The sequence below is a fragment of the Diplotaxodon limnothrissa genome, linkage group LG3, assembly GCF_057381915.1.
Source record: "Diplotaxodon limnothrissa isolate DT_005_m linkage group LG3, D_limnothrissa_male_GT1.1, whole genome shotgun sequence".
Classification (NCBI taxonomy): Eukaryota; Metazoa; Chordata; class Actinopteri; order Cichliformes; family Cichlidae; genus Diplotaxodon; species Diplotaxodon limnothrissa.
Window position 1 is genome coordinate 50,956,693 of NC_140598.1, and position 22,223 is coordinate 50,978,915.

General features: G+C 42.4%; 1 protein-coding gene across 3 annotated transcripts in view; it reads left to right on the forward strand.

The window, feature by feature from the left end:
• chd3 (chromodomain helicase DNA binding protein 3) overlaps window positions 1-22,223 on the forward strand; it is a 57,274-nt gene that overhangs the window by 7,460 nt on the left and 27,591 nt on the right. For all 3 annotated transcript variants that reach the window (XM_085349541.1, XM_085349538.1, XM_085349539.1), the window contains exons 8-29: window positions 1,464-1,633; window positions 3,264-3,533; window positions 3,641-3,844; window positions 5,246-5,469; window positions 5,549-5,680; window positions 7,950-8,049; window positions 9,064-9,255; window positions 9,346-9,546; window positions 9,635-9,772; window positions 10,179-10,300; window positions 10,974-11,147; window positions 12,148-12,289; window positions 12,496-12,627; window positions 12,841-12,958; window positions 17,019-17,143; window positions 17,237-17,468; window positions 17,819-18,003; window positions 18,162-18,339; window positions 18,598-18,684; window positions 19,023-19,108; window positions 19,541-19,674; window positions 20,622-20,766. In XM_085349541.1, coding sequence (XP_085205667.1) covers window positions 1,464-1,633; window positions 3,264-3,533; window positions 3,641-3,844; window positions 5,246-5,469; window positions 5,549-5,680; window positions 7,950-8,049; window positions 9,064-9,255; window positions 9,346-9,546; window positions 9,635-9,772; window positions 10,179-10,300; window positions 10,974-11,147; window positions 12,148-12,289; window positions 12,496-12,627; window positions 12,841-12,958; window positions 17,019-17,143; window positions 17,237-17,468; window positions 17,819-18,003; window positions 18,162-18,339; window positions 18,598-18,684; window positions 19,023-19,108; window positions 19,541-19,674; window positions 20,622-20,766 — 3,491 coding nt within the window. The remainder of the gene's footprint in view (window positions 1-1,463; window positions 1,634-3,263; window positions 3,534-3,640; window positions 3,845-5,245; window positions 5,470-5,548; window positions 5,681-7,949; window positions 8,050-9,063; window positions 9,256-9,345; window positions 9,547-9,634; window positions 9,773-10,178; window positions 10,301-10,973; window positions 11,148-12,147; window positions 12,290-12,495; window positions 12,628-12,840; window positions 12,959-17,018; window positions 17,144-17,236; window positions 17,469-17,818; window positions 18,004-18,161; window positions 18,340-18,597; window positions 18,685-19,022; window positions 19,109-19,540; window positions 19,675-20,621; window positions 20,767-22,223) is intronic.

Here is a 22,223-nt window from a genome sequence, read left to right on the forward strand (position 1 = left end):
GTTGATTTTCAGTAGTCTGGAGTGCATGGACATCCCCATGCAGCTGTCTTTAGTTACTTGTTAATGTGTCTCTCTGTCTTCAGTTGCGTGTTCAGGATGAGAAATGCGTGCTCGATCGGGTTGCGATCAGGTGATTGGCTCTGCCATTCCAGATGATTCCACTTGTTAACCTTCAATAAGCTCTGTTCACTTCAGAATTAATGTGTCTGCTTCTGTTTTCTGTCCCATCATCAATAAACAATAGTGCCCAGTGTCACTGGAAGCTGCGGGTAACCATTCGTCACACTGCCTTTACCGCGTTTCACAGATTATGTTGATTATGAGCAGAAGGAGCAGCCTTCACAATTCTTTCTTCTGTTATTCTGGGGCAGATTAGTGTGTCCAAAAATGCTGTTCCTGAGCTGCTCGAAAGGGGTTTTTAGACATAATTTGGTCCTTTGCATATTCTGGGATAGCTTATGTTTTATTGTTTGTTTGTTTTTCATTAAATCTGTTCTCAAGTTAAGATATGCTTACTTCCTGATATGTTTTCTCAGTTGGATGTTGTGAACAGACATTTCTTTACCATAGAAAGGATCCTATGATCATCCACAACTGTTGTCTTTCCTGGACGTCCAGGTCTCCTTATGTTGCTTAGGCAACCATCTATTGTATTAATCAGTCCCTCATATGTTAGTTTACAGTATTATTACCTCCCATTTAGTAGTTTCTTAAATTGCCAAAATTGATATAAGTTTGACTCTAATCTTGAAGTTGAACTTGTTTCACTTGCGCTGATCACATGCTGTGAGTTCACATCAACAGCTTACAAATGCAACTATTGGAATAAAGAAAGACCTTTTACATTTTGAATTAGTGAAGAAATAACGTAAAAATATAACACATGCCTTTTTCATAGACAGGTGTGTTTTGTGTGTGTGAATTACACTGAGGCCATGGAAAGAAGGCACTGTGTACAAAAATGACTTCAGTTTCTCAGTGATGAATGCACTATTTTGTTCAACTCCTCAAATGCAAACTGAGACTCTGCACTTAATCCAAACTCATTACACGTGCATCCATAGGCTAAATCTGACTATTGTCACGTCTGGTAGCGTGATTTCATTTTGCCAAGAAGGCCAAAACTTGATCATTTGCAAACCTTCTGCATTACAAGCGTGCAGATGTGCTGCAAACCCGAGCAGCTTCAAGTGTTTCACTTGCGTTTTTCAGTTTTTCTTTTAGTTCTGAAAAAGTTCAAACATGCAGCACGTACCTAAAACTTCACCCCGTGTTCCTGAAAACGTCACGCACATCTCTCACATTTGACTGCACTTGTTTTAAGTTACACATGAAACTGCATGGTTATAGTTGGAAGTGAAAAATGAGCAGTTCAGTTATTTGGGGTGAAAAACACAGAAATGGTTTGTGACCTTTTGTCAGTGCTTGTCAACTCGCCCTGTGCTTGCTATCTCCCTTCCCAGGTGAAGAGGAAGGGGATGGCTACGAGACCGATCACCAGGACTACTGTGAGGTGTGTCAGCAGGGCGGGGAGATCATCCTGTGCGACACCTGTCCTCGAGCGTACCACCTCGTCTGCCTTGAGCCTGAGCTGGACAAGGCCCCCGAGGGCAAGTGGAGCTGTCCCCATTGTGTAAGTACAACTGCTCCTGTTTTTTATTTTCCCATCTCCTTTGCATCGTTTTTATTCCACAACTTATCTCCGAGCTGTGTGGCTACCTGAGCAGCAAAAACACCTGTTACTGTTAGTTAAAGCTTGTTTTCTTGGAGGATCAGATGAGTAGAAACCCTTTAAGCTTATCAGAAATCTGAGCGGGGAAGTGGCTACGTGCAGACATCCTGCCTCAACAAAAAACTGTCGCCAAATGTGGGTGTAATCTATTCAGCAATGGCACAAATATTGCTCAGTGCTAATTTCTAGATGCTGCGAAGTCTTGGTATCAGATCTCTGAGATTAGTCAGTTAAGGTGCTGTGAAACTGCTCACTAAATTGCTGCATTAAATCCACTGTGTAGAATTTTATGTGATTGTTTCGACTGGTTTAGCTTTTTAGTTTCTTTATGAGTCACGTGTTTTTATCTGTAGGGACGACCTGGTATTGATATCGAAAGTGTGAACAAAGTGAGCGATACTTGCGCTTAAATGTCATTTAGCTAACTGACTGGAGGAGCGGAGAAAAAGAGGGAAAGGGCATGCACTGGTGACAAACAGGAAGCTGAAAAGAAGCTTTTTACCTACTGTTTATTCAGCGCAAGTGTCAGGTTTATCTGAGTCAAGCATCCCTGAATACCAAGAAGTGGTAGACTGGCATCGAATTTGAAGGAGAGCTGTATCAGAGCAGTATAACTGTCACACTCAAGGTGTTTGTTGACGTGCTAGTGAGATACTTACACTTTGAAAGGGTTGGGGATTTTTTCTGGTCCTTTTTTTTTTGGAAAATTTCGACTCCCCCGAGTAGGTGCTATAGCACAGTCAAAATTTCCACTTCATTAATCGTGAACATTTCAACAATCAAATGCCATGTTGTAAATATGTATGCATTATTCAAAAAGCAATGATTTGTAATGCCGTGTAACCATTCTGCAGTTTGAAAGTCACTGGTTCTTGCAAATAAACGATTTCACATTCTCATTTTATTCTGCACAGCAAGGCGAAAAGCTGCTTGCTTTCCTCCGGAGTGTGAGCTCCCTATATGTCACCAGGCTACATTTACAAATTGGCAAATGCCGGTTTTAATATCGTACAGTAGTTGCCAAAACTGTGTTTTATATAAGCTTGGGTCTGTAGTGACTGAGATAGCAGACATTTACTTTAACTGTCAGTGTTGCACAGGGATAGTAGACCCCAAATATGGGTTACATACTGCAGCTGTTACATAAATCAGGTATTTCTTTTTTTAACCTTTATTCACCCAGAATAGGCTCACTTGGAGCAGTGGTCTATTTTTCACAAACTCCATCCTTCACAGTCACGGAGGCCTACTTAAAACAGCACCTGAGCAGCTCCAGCAAAGGTCCTTCTCCCGCTTATCTTATGTCTCACAACCACATTCCCACTTAAGGCTAAAAGAGTCAATGGGAGCCAGGACTCTCAGTGCAATGAACAGCTGGCAACATTAGCAGCTTAATTTTTTTCTGTGAGTCATTAATATGTAACCACAAAATTCTCAATAAGCATCTTGTGGTTGTTGAAAGCTCCTTTTACTTCATGTGTTCAGGATGTTCCTCAGTTTAACAGTTTTGTTTTCTCTCGCTTTCTTTCAGGAAAAAGAGGGAATCCAGTGGGAAGCAAAAGACGAAGACTTTGAGGATTTTGAGGAGGACAGCGAGGACAGAGTGATATCAGAGGTCGGCGTGAGGGTCGCCACTGGGGCGGAGGAGGAAGATGACGACCACATGGAGTTCTGTCGGGTGTGTAAAGACGGAGGTGAGCTGTTGTGCTGCGACACCTGTACGTCTTCCTACCACATCCACTGTCTGAACCCGCCGTTGCCGGAGATTCCCAACGGAGAGTGGCTGTGTCCACGATGCACGGTCAGTTGATGCTCTTGTCACAGTGTTTTTTTAATCTATACCTCACAGATTTCCATCTTCTCGCTTAAATAAACTGATGTGATTTTAAAAATGCATTTTTGCTCCAGTGTCCGCCAATCAAGGGACGTGTCCAAAAGATCCTCCACTGGCGATGGGGTGAGCCTCCACCTCCCATTCCTGTTCCACCCGCTCCCGACGCTCCACCCGACGCCCCGCCACCGCCACCAATGAAAGGCAGGGCAGAGAGGGAGTTCTTTGTAAAGCTGACCGGACAGTCCTACTGGCACTGCACCTGGATCACTGAGCTGCAGGTGAGTCTGAAAGTCACAACCACAAATAATGGCAAGTCTGTTTTCTAGGGATTCCCCCTCCTCAGTCCAAATATTTCTTCTTCTTCTTTTTTTTTAGCCACACACGTGTCAGAGTAATGAACCAGACAGCACACATCTGTCTTTTTAATCAAGCTCCTGCAGCCTAATGTACATCCCTTTGACAACATGCCGTAGCAAAAATATAAATAAAGTAATTAAATTAAATTCACAGTATTGCTCCCTATAAAATAACTGATATTTCTTATACACACACTGGCCATCAGGTATACCAGTACAAAAATATCTAAAAAGTCAACACATGGCAGCAACTCTATGCCTTTAGACACGTAGACACGATGTGGACTTCCAGCACCTTGTGGAATCTGTGCCGTGAAGAATTAAAGTCGTTCTGAAGGCTAAACTGGGTCCAGCCCAGCAAGGTGTAACCAATGAAGTAGCCGTCTCAGGTAGTCAGCCTGGTTTGTTGTTGTTAAAAGACATATTTAAACTTACAGAGTTAGAGTTTTACTTGTTACGTGTCCTTCAGAGGTTAAAATGCAGTTGTGTTTTGACTCTAGCCTGGCTCATTAGCTAATAACCACAAAAAATAACTTTTGCTTGCCCACCCTGGAGGAGAAGTATGAAAGAGAAAGCCCACACCAGACCACCCACAAACGGCCCTTTATAGGACCTTGTTTGGATTGTTGTTACACTGAAACTATGTATATCATGTGTAACTGTTGCTTAATCATCTCTGTGGCTGCAGCCGCTTCTCGCACACTCTTCCCTCAACAAGGGACCTACTTCACACACAGGCGTCTTAAAGGGGACAGAATGGGCGCTATCAGGCGAACCACGAGTGCAGCGCATTCGATTATCTGCATAAGCAAATGCTCGACCCCAAGAATCTTAAACTGATCCTTGGAAGCTTTATTCACAGGGCGGTCCTACTGTTTACACATATTTTAGCGACTGTTTTTACAGCCATAGATGGTATTTGTAAATGAACGTACATCATCACCATCACTAAAGATTATTATTCCCTTAAATTTCCTTTCTACTTTAAAAACTGCACTCAGCATGTCATTTGCAGTGTTTACTCAGCATTTTTGTATTCACCAGATTTATGAAACAAAACAGCAAAAACTGCTTTCTACATTTTTTAGATTGTTCTCCTGTGTTGAGTCTCTAATGCTTCAGATTTAAAAGATCTAACAATGGAAATCAAACCGTGGCTGAAATATAAACAACTGCTCTCCATATTTAGAATAAAATATATGACGAGGGTCACGTTTTTCCAAGTCTAAACAATGAAAAAAAAATGGTTTTGAAAACCACAAATCTAGGACGTCCTCACCTGAAAAATGATCATCTGACCAACTAATGTCTTTGTCTCATCAGCTGGAGATCTTCCACTCGGTCATGTATAGAAACTACCAGAGGAAGACGGACATGGACGAGCCTCCCAGCTTGGACTACGGCTCGGGGGGAGAGGATGAGAACGGAGTAGGAAAGAGCGAGAAGAGGAGGGCCAAAGACCCCCAGTATGCCATCATGGAGGACAAATACTACAGATATGGCATCAAGCCCGAGTGGATGATGATTCACCGGATCATCAATCACAGGTAAAGAGCCGTGCACACAAGCACGCAGAGGTCAGGTTTGTGAAGGACCACTAACTGTGATCATGTGTCTCCCTGCTAGTGTGGATAAGAAGGGGATATACCACTACCTGGTCAAGTGGCGAGACCTCGCCTACGACCAGTGTACATGGGAGAGAGACGACATGGATATCCCCGACTTTGCAATTTACAAGGCCAGCTACTGGAAACACAGGTATTTGTTTTTAAAGCTGTATTTCTCATTTATTAACCTCCTAAAACCTGCCGTCCACATACAGTGGGGCAAAAAAGTATTTAGTCAGCCACCGATTGTGCAAGTTCCCCCACTTAAAATGATGACAGAGGTCAGTAATTTGCACCAGAGGTACACTTCAACTGTGAGAGACAGAATGTGAAAAAAAAATCCATGAATCCACATGGTAGGATTTGTAAAGAATTTATTCGTAAATTAGGGTGGAAAATAAGTATTTGGTCACCTCAAACAAGGAAAATCTCTGGCTCTCACAGACCTGTAACATCTTCTGTAAGAAGCTTTTCTGTCCCCCACTCGTTACCTGTATGGATGGCACCTGTTTGAACTCATCATCTGTATAAAAGACACCTGTCCACAGCCTCAAACAGTCAGACTCCAAACTCCGCCATGGCCAAGACCAAAGAGCTTTCGAAGGACACCAGGAAAAGTATTGTAGACCTGCACCAGACTGGGAAGAGTGAATCTACAATAGGCAAGCAGCTTGGTGTGAAAAAATCAACTGTGGGAGCAATCATCAGAAAATGGAAGACATACAAGACCACTGATAATCTCCCTCGATCTGGGGCTCCACGCAAGATCTCATCCCGTGGGGTCAAAATGATCATGAGAACGGTGAGCAAAGATCCCAGAACCACACGGGGGGACCTGGTGAATGACCTGCAGAGAGCTGGGACCAAAGTAACAAAGGTCACCATCAGTAACACACTACAACGGCAGGGAATCAAATCCCGCAGTGCCAGACGTGTTCCGCTGCTGAAGCCAGTGCATGTCCAGGCCCGTCTGAAGTTTGCCAGAGAGCACATGGATGATACAGCAGAGGATTGGGAGAATGTCATGTGGTCAGATGAAACCAAAGTAGAACTTTTTGGTATAAACTCAACTCGTCGTGTTTGGAGGAAGAAGAATACTGAGTTGCATCCCAAGAACACCATACCTACTGTGAAGCATGGGGGTGGAAACATCATGCTATGGGGCTGTTTTTCTGCCAAGGGGACAGGACGACTGATCCGTGTTAAGGACAGAATGAATGGGGCCATGTATCGTGAGATTTTGAGCCAAAACCTCCTTCCATCAGTGAGAACTTTGAAGATGAAACGAGGCTGGGTCTTCCAACATGACAATGATCCAAAACACACCGCCCGGGCAACAAAGGAGTGGCTCCGTAAGAAGCATTTGAAAGTCCTGGAGTGGCCTAGCCAGTCTCCAGACCTCAACCCCATAGAAAATCTGTGGCGGGAGTTGAAAGTCCGTGTTGCTCGGCGACAGCCCCAAAACATCACTGCTCTCGAGAAGATCTGCATGGAGGAATGGGCCAAAATACCAGCTACTGTGTGTGCAAACCTGGTAAAGACCTATAGTAAACGTTTGACCTCTGTTATTGCCAACAAAGGTTATGTTACAAAGTATTGAGTTGTATTTTTGTTATTGACCAAATACTTATTTTCCACCCTGATTTACCAATAAATTCTTTACAAATCCTACCATGTGGATTCATGGATTTTTTTTTCACATTCTGTCTCTCACAGTTGAAGTGTACCTCTGGTGCAAATTACTGACCTCTGTCATCATTTTAGGTGGGGGAACTTGCACAATCGGTGGCTGACTAAATACTTTTTTGCCCCACTGTATGTGGGCATCACATTTTAGGTTGTCCAGACCACAATACTAAATTTTGCTCTACAAGGGCCTGATATGCAGTTACGAGGACATTACACTGCCACCTGAAATGTTTCGTGTTTCATGCTCTGAAATCTTTTACTTTTTTGACTTTGTTACAGGCATACGTCTTCCTGCAACCATATTGCTCATAGCGGCACAACTGCTGTTTCTCATTTTGTTTTTGTACTCAGGAAAAATGCTGCTGTGTTCAGACACCAAATAAAAAGTTTTGCACATCAATTGTGACTTTATAATGTTCTATCGAAATTTAATGCAAATCTCCTCATATGTGGATATAACTTTTCTCAGAAACTACATCAGGTAAAAAGATCATTCGTTGTTTTTACATTCATCAGGTCTCAATCAGCCCAAAGAGAAATTAAAATTTCATGCAATGAAAAAGTTCGGGTCTTAGGAGGTTAAAGCAAGTCCGCTAGTGTTTTTCAGCCGCTTCACAGAGACCTGCCCCACGTATACGTGCAGTCTCATCTCCCTTTGATGAATCGGATCCCTGCTAGAGTGAACAGCTTAGTGTCAGCGACGTGGCAATAATTCTGCTGCTGTTTAACAGGGACGCCATAATGAAGGAGGACCCAGACAAACCCAGGAAGATAAGGAACAAGAACTCAGATGAGGGTGAAGATGAGTCTCCAGGCTCACCACTCACTGATGTGAGTATTGTAAAGTGTGCAGCTGCTGTCTGCTGTTAGCCAGTCACTCTTTTTTGTTATAAAGTTATTAAATGTTTCTTATAAGAACAATCACATACTGCAATTCAGATTTACATTTTTTATATGCTATACTGTAAGGATTCCCTTACAATGTGTTCCCTTTATTTTTGTGTTAAATTGTACACATTTAAGGATCTTTATTGTATAAAAGCACACCACTGGTGAACCGACTTCGATTATTTTTACTAATAGTTTTACTAAAGCTGTCCGATGCAGCATGGGAGAATAACCACACTTTCCAATATTTCTCATTTTGCATATCTAAGCCTCTCTCTTGGTAATATTGCTCAAAACTATCTTTGAAAATGTAGATTATTGAACAGTTTCTGATTCATAACCTCATAATTGTTCAGCGTGGAGAGGTTTGTAAATCTGACAACTCAGTAGGTTACATAGGAGTTTAAAATCTGTACCATAAGTGCATCTGCTAAAAATCTCGGACGAGTTCAAATCCCAGTGATTGCCTGGGATTTTTCAAATTTATACCGCAGTCACAGGAAACACTACGAGGAGGCTGAGTGGTAGCATTGGCGACTGCCAGTATTTTTTTTTATCATGTACAAATCTGTGCGCATTAAACCACAATAAGTCAAAATACAAACAAACAGACACAATTTGACCTTTCAGTCAAAACCTTTACAGAAAATAAACAAAGACTGATGAATGAAATTAGTTTTTTCTTGGTAATCCAGATGTTTTCAGGAAATGTAAAGGAATTTCCATCCATCCATTCGCTTCCGCTTATCCTTTATCGGGGTCACGGGGGAGCTGGAGCCTATCCCAGCTGTCTTAGGGCGAGAGGCGGGGTACACGCTGGACAGGTCGCCAGTCTGTTGCAGGGCTAACACACAGACAGAGACAGCCATTCGCTCCCACATTCACACCTATGGCAATTTAGAGTTTCCAGTTAACCCAATCGTATCTCCTCACCGTTTTCTCATTTCTTCCCTTCAGCCTACAATAAAATACGAGGAGCAGCCAGACTTTGTCACGTCAACGGGCGGCACGCTACATCTGTACCAACTGGAGGGCCTGAACTGGCTTCGGTTTTCCTGGGCTCAGGGCACTGACACCATCCTGGCGGACGAGATGGGGCTGGGAAAGACCATCCAAACCATCGTCTTCCTCTATTCACTTTTCAAAGAGGTGCTGACCTTATCTCTGCTTTTTTCCTTTAACGTTGTTTAAAGTCTCGCTGTGTAACACGGTACTGATTTCCCTCTCTGCTCGCTTCAGGGTCACACTAAGGGTCCATTTCTAGTCAGCGCTCCACTCTCCACCATCATCAACTGGGAGAGGGAGTTTGAGATGTGGGCCCCCGATTTCTACGTGGTGACGTACACGGGAGACAAGGACAGCCGAGCCATCATCAGAGAGAACGAGTTCTCCTTTGATGACACGGCCGTCAAGGGAGGAAAGAAGACCTTCAAACTGAGGGTAAGGAGGGATCGTTAGCAGTAGCGGGAAAACACGATATCGACAGTGGCGTCCACTCATCCTTCCTCCCTTGTTTGTCCTCCTGCAGCGAGAAGCTCCTATTAAATTCCACGTGCTGCTGACCTCCTACGAGCTGGTGACCATCGACCAAACGGCGCTGAAGTCTATTGACTGGGCCTGTCTGGTGGTGGATGAAGCTCACCGCCTTAAGAACAACCAGTCCAAGGTACAGCAGCTACTGCATATGAGTCCACATTAACGCACTTCACCTCTCTCTGGTGGCCAAACTATGCAATGGCAACACTTTAGTCCCACAGTACTTAACTACTTTCATAGGTCGTTTAATGTACTTTATCATGAGAGTAATAGATTAAGTATTAGCTGTACTTCTTCAGGAAGTTGGGGTCCATGCCATAATGACTTAATTACAACTAATTATAAGATCTATGCAATATAAGATATTTACTTACAGTATAAAACACCTTAAGGCGACTATTGTTGTGAGTTTGCACTATAGAAATAAAACTGATGTGAAATTAAGTCAAATATGTTTGTTTTTTAATGATGTGGAAGAGTTTAGAAAAATCCACTGAGAGTTAAATAACGCTGAGCTTCCTTATTTGTGTTTCCAGTTCTTCAGGCGTCTGAACGACTACAAGATCGACTACAAGCTTCTGCTCACAGGAACTCCGTTACAGAACAACCTGGAGGAGCTGTTTCACCTGCTCAACTTCCTCACACCTAACCGCTTCAAGTAGGACTTCTTTCTTTGTAAAGCACACACCTTCACACTACATGAACACCTAATTTTAAAAGGGGGTCCTACAAGAGTAGCTTTGCATGAGTCGTCATTAATTTAAAAAATAATGAATCTGTTCTAGCTTTTGGTGCAGCCCATTCACTTCATCCCCTGTTAGAAAAAGCTGTTTTACCTACTCTCTGTTAAGTGTGTCATATTTAACACATGAGTTTTTATGTGTTTGTGAGAGTGTAGAAGTATAATACAAATAAATCTCATGTATGCAAATTAATATTTAACTAATTATAAAATGGTCAGGTGTTTGAACAAACACTGACAATTTTCTAGCAATTATAAAGAGTTGAGGCCACACTCTTGAAAGGCCACTTTCTTCTGATTGGCTGCCCCTCGTCTGGCTCCCTCAAACAAAAGCTTGTAAGCGTTGCGTCCATAGAAGCAAATGAAGCTGATATCTGTTCAGCACAAAAGTAGAAAAGATAGTAACTGAGTGTTTGGAGTAGTCTAAAGCCTAATGCTTAGGTTTACAGGGGTTACTATTATGTACACGTATCTCATTACCTGTAAACAGTAATGTGCCCAGTACTTGTAGCTCTACTAATTCATCTGTTCTTATTTCTAGTTGCAGTAGAATTGTCTATGATAGATTTTCTTCTCTCTCTCTTTGCAGTAACCTCGAGGGCTTCCTAGAAGAGTTCGCTGACATTTCCAAGGAGGACCAGATCAAGAAGCTCCATGACCTGCTGGGGCCTCACATGTTGCGCAGACTGAAGGCCGACGTCTTCAAGAACATGCCCGCCAAGACCGAGCTGATTGTCAGAGTGGAGCTGAGCCCTATGCAGAAGTATGACACTGACAAATGTAGATACAAATCTACGTTTGTAGCACTTAGACGAGCATCTTCCGTAGCCTAAAACCAAGGTCAGATTCAACTGAAAGGGTGTGTTTGTGTGTACAAGTGCGACAGTTAGTCTATACATCCTCTGTTGTTTGTAAGTGTTTGTTGGAGGGGAGAAAAAGGTTTTAAAAAGACTTCATCTTGATCTACACATTATATAAACATTGTATAAACAACAGGAGCCAGGCATTAATCTGGAGTTGGTACCCCTCTGCACTCTCCTGGGAAGCTTTTGTACATGTTGGAGCCTGTCTGTGGGATTGTTGTCCGTTAATGCAGAAAAGCATTTGGGCGGTCAGACACTGATGTCAGATCAGACGGGCTGACTCTTTCTAGTTCATCCCAAAGGTGTTCGGTAGAGTTGAGGTGTTCCCACAAAGCTGGAAATACAGAATTGAAGAACTGAAGAGTTTGTAAACTCTTAGATTTTTCTCATGATTTCCTTTCTTTTGGTTTCTTTTCTTGGAGACCAAAATGTGACACTACAAACCACATGAGAACATTCAGTCCTCTTATTGGCCGGATGTGTTCAGAGCAGGAGCAACATTGTTCTGGACTAGTGAATAACATGGAGCAGTTATTCCTAACATTTGTATTCAATATACCTGACTGCAACAAGATCGGCTAGAGATTGGATCACGTTTTCACCATAAACCAGTTGCTCGCTCATCCAATGGCCTTTTTGTTGTTATTTCGGTCCTCACTCATGTGCGATTACTTTGTTCACATCTGCACCAATCAACCACATTAAAGCGAAAAATGAACCAGCTGTGCATCTTAAAACTGAACAGCTGGCTCCTGGAATTCCTCCACCAGTGTCAGTGGGACTCAGTGAAATGCGAGAATTCAAAGATTTAATAGATCCATCTAATGTTGTTGACGTCGTGTTGACACACTCCTAATCATTTCACGATTTTGTGTTTTTCTTGGATTTTCTTAAATGCAGGAAATACTACAAGCTAATTCTGACCAAAAACTTTGAAGCTCTAAACTCGAAAGGCGGAGGAAATCAGGTCTCGCTGCTCAACATCATGATGGACCTAAAGAAGTGCTGCAATCATCCCTACCTCTTCCCCGTTGCCTCAATGGTGAGAAGAAACAAAAGGACACTTTTGTCTTTGGGGATTCTTGATCCACAGAAAGAGTAGATTTAATGCTGCTTAAGTTTCCTGTATTATTTCAGCATTTACTCCAAGATTTGCTTTAAATGAATAGCAAATTGCTTAACAGGGACACCCTGTGGTAATGTGTGGAAGAGCTCCTGTGTCATACTGTATCTTCTTTGTGTTTGTAGGAATCCCCGAAAACACCCAGCGGTGCTTATGAAGGGTCAGCCCTCACTAAGGCCTCTGGGAAACTGACCCTGTTGCAGAAGATGCTGAGGAAGCTGAAAGAGCAGGGACACCGAGTGCTGGTCTTCTCACAGGTACGTCTTCACACAGACACAAACGAGCGCGCATTCACACACGCAAACACCAGATGGGTATCTCCCTGCGCAGATGTTAAATTGGTCTCGTGACATCTCCAGAAGGCTCAGCGGCAGGCTGTGATTCCAGCTGTGCGGCTGCACGGGTAATCAAGTATTCATGAAAACACATGCCAGTGTCTCTCTCTACCTCTCTGTCTCCTCCGTTTTCAGATGACTAAAATGCTCGACTTACTTGAAGATTTTCTGGATTATGAAGGTTACAAGTACGAGCGAATTGATGGAGGCATCACGGGAGCGCTGAGGCAAGAAGCCATCGACCGCTTTAACGGTGAGACACAGGATCAAGTGCGGTAAGCTGACCGTGAGCTCAGCTAAGGATGAGTAGGTGTCACGCTGCCTTGCAGTACTCTAGAAAGACTCATTAAATTGACAGAAATAACAAAAATGCTGCGACAGACTAACCGAGAAAGTTTGCTGATTAAAATATAAGTTAAAATGTTTTAAAACGATGCGAGACAGTTATACCAATAGGCTGTATGTACAAGACTGACACAGGCAGTAGTCAGTGAAGTCATGTGTTTCTGCCACATTTATTTTAGCTTGTTGAAACCAACTGTAACAAGCATGCCTGTGGAAGCTGGGACCACTGCACTCTTAAAGGGAGTGTACCCTCGGTAGCTTCTCCTTCAGCACTAATGGGGCCATAATGGTTTTACAGAACCTTTTTACAGTGCAGGCAATATACTGCATTTTAAAATGATGCAATTTACACATTATTAATAAAACTACTGTTAAGTCAAATTTAATTTAAATGTGATGTACAAAGCGTGTCATTAAAGTGCTTATTTATTTATTCGTCGTCAGGATTCAGATGGTTCTCTACATTTAGGTCGAGGGTCATATGATGATGATGTTGCTTTGATTGCACAATAACAAGAAGAAATATGGAAAACACTTTCAAAAACATTCTGTTGGTAACGCTCAACTCCTCATTTGACTTTTGGGATTCAATGTTTAAGAAAATGAAGAATCTGAGGGCAAGATTTAGCATGATGATCATAGAAATGATACCTCCCAAATGCGGTAAAGCAAAAGCAACAAGTCTGTTTTGAAAATGTAAGGAGTAAAAAGTACATAAATTTTTTTTTAATTCAGGGAGTAAAAGTAAAAAGTAGTCCGAAAAAAAAAGTAAAGTATAAACAACTGTAAATTGCACTTAAGTACATTAAGGAAGTATTTGTACTTCGTTACCTACAGGGAGTGCAGCATTATTAGGCAAGTTGTATTTTTGAGGAATAATTTTATTATTGAACAACAACCATGTTCTCAATGAACCCAAAAAACTCATTAATATCAAAGCTGAATGTTTTTGGAAGTAGTTTTTAGTTTGTTTTTAGTTGTAGTTATTTTAGGGGGATATCGGTGTGTGCAGGTGACTATTACTGTGCATAATTATTAGGCAACTTAACTAAAAACAAATATATACCCATTTCAATTATTTATTTTTACCAGTGAAACCAATATAACATCTCCACATTCACAAATATACATTTCTGACATTCAAAAACAAAACAAAAACAAATCAGCGACCAATATAGCCACCTTTCTTTGCAAGGACACTCAAAAGCCTGCCATCCATGGATTCTGTCAGTGTTTTGATCTGTTCACCATCAACATTGCGTGCAGCAGCAACCACAGCCTCCCAGACACTGTTCAGAGAGGTGTACTGTTTTCCCTCCTTGTAAATCTCACATTTGATGATGGACCACAGGTTCTCAATGGGGTTCAGATCAGGTAAACAAGGAGACCATGTCATTAGTTTTTCTTCTTTTATACCCTTTCTTGCCAGCCACGCTGTGGAGTACTTGGACGCGTGTGATGGAGCATTGTCCTGCATGAAAATCACGTTTTTCTTGAAGGATGCAGACTTCTTCCTGTACCACTGCTTGAAGAAGGTGTCTTCCAGAAACTGGCAGTAGGACTGGGAGTTGAGCTTGACTCCATCCTCAACCCGAAAAGGCCCCACAAGCTCATCTTTGATGATACCAGGCCAAACCCGTACTCCACCTCCACCTTGCTGGCGTCTGAGTCGGACTGGAGCTCTCTGCCCTTTACCAATCCAGCCACGGGCCCATCCATCTGGCCCATCAAGACTCACTCTCATTTCATCAGTCCATAAAACCTTAGAAAAACCAGTCTTGAGATATTTCTTGGCCCAGTCTTGACGTTTCAGCTTGTGTGTCTTGTTCAGTGGTGGTCGTCTTTCAGCCTTTCTTACCTTGGCCATGTCTCTGAGTATTGCACACCTTGTGCTTTTGGGCACTCCAGTGATGTTGCAGCTCTGAAATATGGCCAAACTGGTGGCAAGTGGCATCTTGGCAGCTGCACGCTTGACTTTTCTCAGTTCATGGGCAGTTATTTTGCGCCTTGGTTTTTCCACATGCTTCTTGCGACCCTGTTGACTATTTTGAATGAAACGCTTGATTGTTCGATGATCACGCTTCAGAAGCTTTGCAATTTTGAGACTGCTGCATCCCTCTGCAAGATATCTCACTATTTTTGACTTTTCTGAGCCTGTCAAGTCCTTCTTTTGACCCATTTTGCCAAAGGAAAGGACGTTGCCTAATAATTATGCACACCTGATATAGGGTGTTGATGTCATTAGACCACACCCCTTCTCATTACAGAGATGCACATCACCTAATATGCTTAATTGGTAGTAGGCGTTCGAGCCTATACAGCTTGGAGTAAGACAACATGCATGAAGAGGATGATGTGGACAAAATACTCATTTGCCTAATAATTCTGCACTCCCTGTACAAAGCACGCAGCTGTGGAAAAGTGCTTGTGTCAACGGGTGTGACTGAGTGAATGAAGTATGTTGTATAAAGCAGTCAAATATAGTAGAAAAGCACCATTTACACACCCACACACACAAAGTGAAACCCATGATGTCAAAGCCTTTTTTGTTGAGATATTTTATTTTATTTTTTGTGGTGGTGGGGGGTGACCTTTATTGGATAGTGGAGAGTGGATGGGAAGAAGGGGGAAATTAAGCAACAAAGCGCCTGGTGTTAGACTAGAAGCCTTGTGACACCCAATGAGCAAAATTGGCACCTTGTCTTCTTCATGTTTTTCTCTCTGGAAACACAGTGACAATTTAAATCACAGAGAGGCAGCAGAAGAAGAATCTGTATGATTAAAAAAAAATATATATATTTATAGAAATTGCTGGGGACCGTGTGGGTTCGGAGGTAGAGACAGCCATGCTTGGGATAAATCTGACCGCTCAGGAGGGGTGCAGGACTTAAATTCTTGCATCTATCCCGCCAGATAAACATGAATCGTATGTGTAACAGCTGATCTGAGTGATTTGTAGAAGACAACATTGTTTTACTGTCAGAACCTGATCCATGTATGCAGTAATGAACGGTGGTTAGCACTGTCGCCTCACAGTAGAAGGTCCTGTGTTCAATTCCACCATCATGCCGGGGTCTTTCTTGCATGTTCTCCCCATGTTTGCGTGGGTTCTCTCCGCTTCCCACAGTCCAAAGGCATGCAGGTAGTCATGATAGGTTAATTGGTAACACTAAATTGCCCACAGGTGTGAAGGCAGGTGCGAATGTCTTTTATGAATGCCTCGCGACGCTGCCGAGATTCATCAAAGTCACTGTTACGTGCTGTAAGATCGTCCTGCATCAGCGATTCGTTTATGGCAGCTGTAGCTCAGGTGGAAGGTTGGTGGATCGATCTCAGCCCCGGTGCATCGGAGTGTGTGCAAAGATCACAAAGCATTTAAGCGTAGATAAAATCGCTGTATTGGAGGAATGAGCTTTCTGCACTCTGTAAATGCTCAGACTTTGTCACTGTAAAAAAGAAGCAACTTGTAGCCTGTAAAACAAGATGTATCCTTGTATGTGTTACGCATACAATTTGGAAAATGGGGATTTTCACCTTTCCTCCCTGTAGTCCAGCTAAGTTAGTTGAGTTCTGCTCTGTTTGATTATTATATCGGTGTTATTGAACAGTAGAACTATTTGGGGCTCAGCTCTAAACATTCAGGCTGAAGAGCTCCAGGACAGAACGAATGTTTTGGCCCCGTGCTCACAGCTTTGAGCGCATCCACCCGCGCCAATTATGAGCTCATTCTGACAGCATCACCCCTTCTGCTTCCAAACACATGAACACTTCCAGCTACAGCTATCACAGCCACATAAGGTTCAAAATAGAGCCCCTTTTTAAGGTGATAATATCAGTGCAGTCTTTGATAAATTGCTTACTGCAGACTTTAGTAAAGCATGTTTGCGTGATTCTTTTACACACTGTCCTACAAGTGTTCCTGTTTATTTCCCTCTCACACATACGCTCTCCGCCCTCTCTGTTTCCAGCTCCGGGTGCTTGCCAGTTTTGCTTCTTGCTCTCCACCAGAGCCGGAGGTTTAGGCATCAACCTGGCCACAGCGGACACTGTCATCATCTTCGACTCGGACTGGAATCCTCATAATGACATTCAGGTGCCGTTCGGTCGGCTTTTCGTGTAAGCGAAGTGATCTCTACTTCATAAAACTTTGCCTCTTTAAAGAATTACCTCATCGCTTCCTTCGCAGGCCTTCAGTCGAGCTCACCGCATCGGACAGGCCAACAAGGTCATGATTTATCGTTTCGTAACGCGAGCCAGCGTGGAGGAGCGTATCACCCAGGTGGCCAAGAGGAAGATGATGCTGACCCACCTAGTGGTGCGCCCGGGTTTGGGATCCAAGGCAGGCTCCATGACCAAGCAGGAGCTGGATGACATCCTCAAGTTTGGGACGGAGGAGCTCTTCAAGGACGAGGGGGAAGGTGACGGCAGTTACTGTTGAATCTAAAAATAACACGTCCACGAGCTGAGCTGGATCTGTTAGTCAACTAAAACTAGGATTGTCTGTTAAATGTAATCAAGTAGGGGTTTGGCTTGGATTGGGATAGATTCTAATAGGGCATGTTTTGATAGGCTTATTCTGCTGAATTCAATTATTTTGTCAAATACACTCAGTTTAATGCCTTTCATTCTGACAGGTTTCGCCACCGGGCATTCCTGGCATGTTCTGGTGTTATTGATTAAAATAACTGACAAGAGCATTTTTACTTGTTAAAATGTGTTGGAAGAACCATAGAAACAATTGCTCGCTTTTTAACTCCACATTTGGCAGGCATGAAGAACAGTTCAGGGGATAAAGTTGAGGACGAGGGCAACGTCATTCACTATGACAGCACCGCCATCGAGAGGCTGCTGGACCGAAGCCAAGACGACACAGACGACTCGGATGTCCAGAACATGAACGAGTACCTCAGCTCCTTCAAAGTGGCCCAGTACATGGTGCGAGAAGAAGATAAGGTGAGGACTTACTTGAATACCAATTTATTGTATCTTTGCTTGCAAAAATGTGCAACTTGTGCAAAGGTCTGGAGTGGAGACATCGTTTTCTCCTCACATGGATGAAAAATAGAGATGAAATGTAGCATTTCTTTGCACATACATGTTTAATGCTGCAGATCGAGGAGATTGAGCGGGAGATAATCAAACAGGAGGAGAACGTGGACCCAGATTATTGGGAGAAGCTTTTGCGGCATCACTACGAACAGCAACAAGAGGATCTGGCAAGCAAACTTGGTAAAGGAAAGAGGAACCGCAAGCCTGTCAACTACAATGATGCTGCACAGGAAGACCAAGGTAGGGGGCGAGTCTCGTGTAAGATGAAGAAACTCCACATAACAGAATGATGCTTAGGAGTAGGAAGCCCTGGATGTGAACATGGGTCCTCGTTCACGTGGACCTAAGAATGGATGTAAGATTTATTATGTTAATCTGGGGATCGAAGTAGAAAAATAATGAGGTCTCAGATTATGTGTGTGTGCTTTTTGAGTTATGACTTGCACAGTGGAAGTGAATGGGCCTGGCCTATTGACAGACCACCGTGTGCTGTTTCAGAGTGGCATGCTGACATTTCAGATAACCAGTCCGAGTACTCGGTGGGTTCTGAGGAGGAGGACGAGGACTTTGATGATCGGCCAGAAGGTAAGGAAAAGAATCGGAGGCATCAGATCGAGCAGAGCTGCTTGTGAAAGTCGAAATATATATTTTGTAGGACACGCTCTCAGGCCTGTGTTGAATTACAGCTTGAATTTGATTTAGTTGTTACAGTTCCCTGGCAGAGCAGAACAAGTTGGCTTGCCAAAAATTCAAACCAAAATGCTTCAGGCTTATCAGAAGTTTTTAACTCTTGGTTGACACGAATAACTGCCGGGTTGCAAAATGTAAAAATAAATAAAGAACATGTTTTATTGAGCGCATCTGTCTTTTTTGTAGCAAATATTCTTACGTGCGTCATTTTTGTTGCCTAATTTTTTGCACAGGACGACGGCAATCACGTCGGCAGTTGAGGAATGACAAAGATAAACCTCTGCCTCCTCTTCTGGCCAGGGTGGGAGGCAACCTTGAGGTTTGTACAGCTCTGGAACTAGTCTTACTCATTTGTTTTATTTTAAATTGTGATATTTCTGAAATCTGTCAGGCTTTTTTTTTTTAAAGCGAACTAGCATTCACGGTTATTTTTTCAGCGATCTTTAAAAACCGAATGATCCTTTATTGGAGATGGCGGCAAAGCAATTACTTCTTCAATAGCTCTGAACCTTCTAAGCTCATTCATCATCCTGATTATGGTGGACGTGATAATGATCTCCTGCACTGTTAAAGATTGGACTTAGAGTTTATTTTAGCATTATCAAAGAGTCAGACTTAAACAGAAAAGGCCCTGGGAGGTTTTAAAAACACAAAAGTGTCTGCAAGATTATGAAAAAGTTTTTCATTCTGGCATTTTCAATCAAGCTCTAGGATAATAGTAGTTCACATATATAAACTGTTCTTTCAATAGGTTCTGGGCTTTAACACACGCCAGCGCAAAGCTTTCCTGAATGCTGTAATGCGCTGGGGGATGCCATCTCAGGATGCTTTCTCTTCTCAGTGGCTTGTAAGAGACCTTAAAGGCAAGACTGAGAAAGAATTCAAGTAAGTAACAGACAGTTTATTACACGGAGGACCAAAACCCACAAAATTAAAATTATTACACATCATTTTGTAGATTCACAAGGAATTAAATGCACGAAATGCACATCTTAAAACACTCTGCAGTGCAAAGAACAATCATATCAGAAACTGACTTCTACTTTTCGCGCTCGCTATCCAGTGACAGAGATGTCACGGCTCAGTGGGTGATAATCCAATTCATTCTGTTCCAACATTGCATCATGCCATTAAACAGTCTGTTTCATTGTGAAGCTGCCAGTAATAAAAGAGCAATGAACTGGATTCGAAGCTTCGGGCGACTCACAAAAAAATCTTAAAAATATTCTTACTTTGTGTACAATTTTGTCTAAATTCTGATTGTTAACATCAGAATTCCCACTAAAAAGTTGTGTAGCTTTTTCTTTGAACTTGATAATGGCAGTTATGCACCAGGGTTAGGGGGCGACTATAACATCCTGCAGTTATAAAGGGTGTTTTTAAAGAAATGATGCATATGTAATTTGTTGGCTTTGCAGCAGATGGTGAAACAGCTGTGATGAGCTGATAAAGAGAACCAGACATAAACCTGAATGAAAGCATCAGCCCTATCCTTACCATCATTCACAAGTTAGATCCTGGCATGATGCTTGTAATAAATCCACAGCAGACCCGACCACACGTTCATGCTTTGCAGCATACTTTATTAACAGACACTATTTCCATACATACATAATATACACATCACATGCTGCATAAAGGAATTAAACACAAAAGTGAACAGTGCTGTGAAAATAACTAGGAGAAAATACAAAATGTTATTAAGATATAATATTCAAATATGCTTTTGTTTTTTATTATGGTGGTCTTGGTCCTCCACACTATCAAGGTCAAGCTTTTAAACTTCCTCTAAGTCCAGTATGTTCATCTATCTCTGCCTTCTTCTTTCCCAGAGCTTACGTGTCTCTCTTCATGCGCCACTTGTGCGAGCCCGTCGCCGATGGAGCCGAGACGTTCGCCGATGGCGTCCCAAGAGAAGGACTGTGTCGACAGCCAGTTCTCACACGTATTGGCGTCATGTCACTCCTCAAGAAGAAGGTTAGACGAAACCTGTTGCCTTTCCTAGTTGCAGACAGATGAGGTGAATGATGCAAGTTATGACAGCTCTCATCCTCAAGAGTATTCTCTGGGGGAATCACTTTAATAACAAGATGTGTGGTTTAATATTCCAGGAAACGCAATTTGGTATGGAAAAAATACGACTGGTGTGTCTGTTTGGAGTACAATCAAACAAACTCGTGCTCTTTTAATAAGGCCCCGTCACACAAACCTAAAGATCAGGCGGCAACCATCTGTCAGCCACCGGTCACAAGGGGATAATGTGTATTCCCCAACTGGTTGGCAAGTGTTTGCTGGAGATTCATTTGTCTTGACATTCACTGCTAAGCCCTAGTCACACAGGTTAGTAACTCCCTCATAACCACCAGCCACTTCTGTAAAATGGGCAAACTGTGACTGTGATGGCAAACAGGTATACAGTGCTGCAAAGCAGACTTTACATCCTGCAGATTTCCACACAACAGCAGGATAGTCACCATTTGGTTGCATGGCTAAAGAGTTGGAAGTATGCAGCTGCACCTTCTTATTCTCTTTCACCCTGCAAAATTTTAAATTTGTCAGCAGTGAGATGTCAATACTTGAATTTCTGACAAGGGTGTAGAATTTAGTAGAGAAAAAAGGGGCTTATTATAATATGCAATAACTACTGAACTGTTACTGGAAATAATTTGGATCAAAAATTAAAAATCAGTTTGAAGTAAAGGGAGCAGTTTGCTTTTTTCCTAATCTGAGTGTCACCACACTATTTCTAAAAGGATTGGCTTTGTTATTTCTGACTAACTACGTGTGCGTGTAGGCTCAGATGCCATCTTTATCCTATAAAAAAGTCAAACTGTGTCTCTCGCTGATTCATTAGGTGACAGTTTATATTATGTGTCAGTAGAGAACAGTTCGATAATAAATGGAAGCAGGAGAAACCCAGCAGTTGTGTTTGTTGCTCCCTGCTGGCTCTGTGTCAGAGTCTTTCCTTTGAGTTAAATAAATGCTTGGAACATCGAACAGCAGCAGAAACAAAAAGTACTTCTTAAAACTGCATTAGTAGCTTTTATAGCTCAGATAAAGATTCAGAGTTTAAGGTGTTTATTGTTGCTCTGATTGTGTAAATAGGGTTTTGTGAAATTTGAAAAACATTAAGTATGCTAACTAAGACTCCAGTGTGTTTTGTACCAGTGCAAGTAAAGATTTATATGAACAACACTACTACTACAACACTACAGAGACATGCACTTTTGCAGTATGCATTGCTCATTTGTTGAGTGTATCTGTTATTTATTTAATAGTTTTACGGTTATAGGGGGAAAAATGTGTTCACTAGTCTGCTGGTGTGTGATATGTGGATCTTGTACCTCTCATTGGGCATTAGAGAGATCAGACTGTTGTGTGCATAAATGCTTCCTGGATCTCTTCCCTACTTACTGGTCTATATTGGGGCCAGA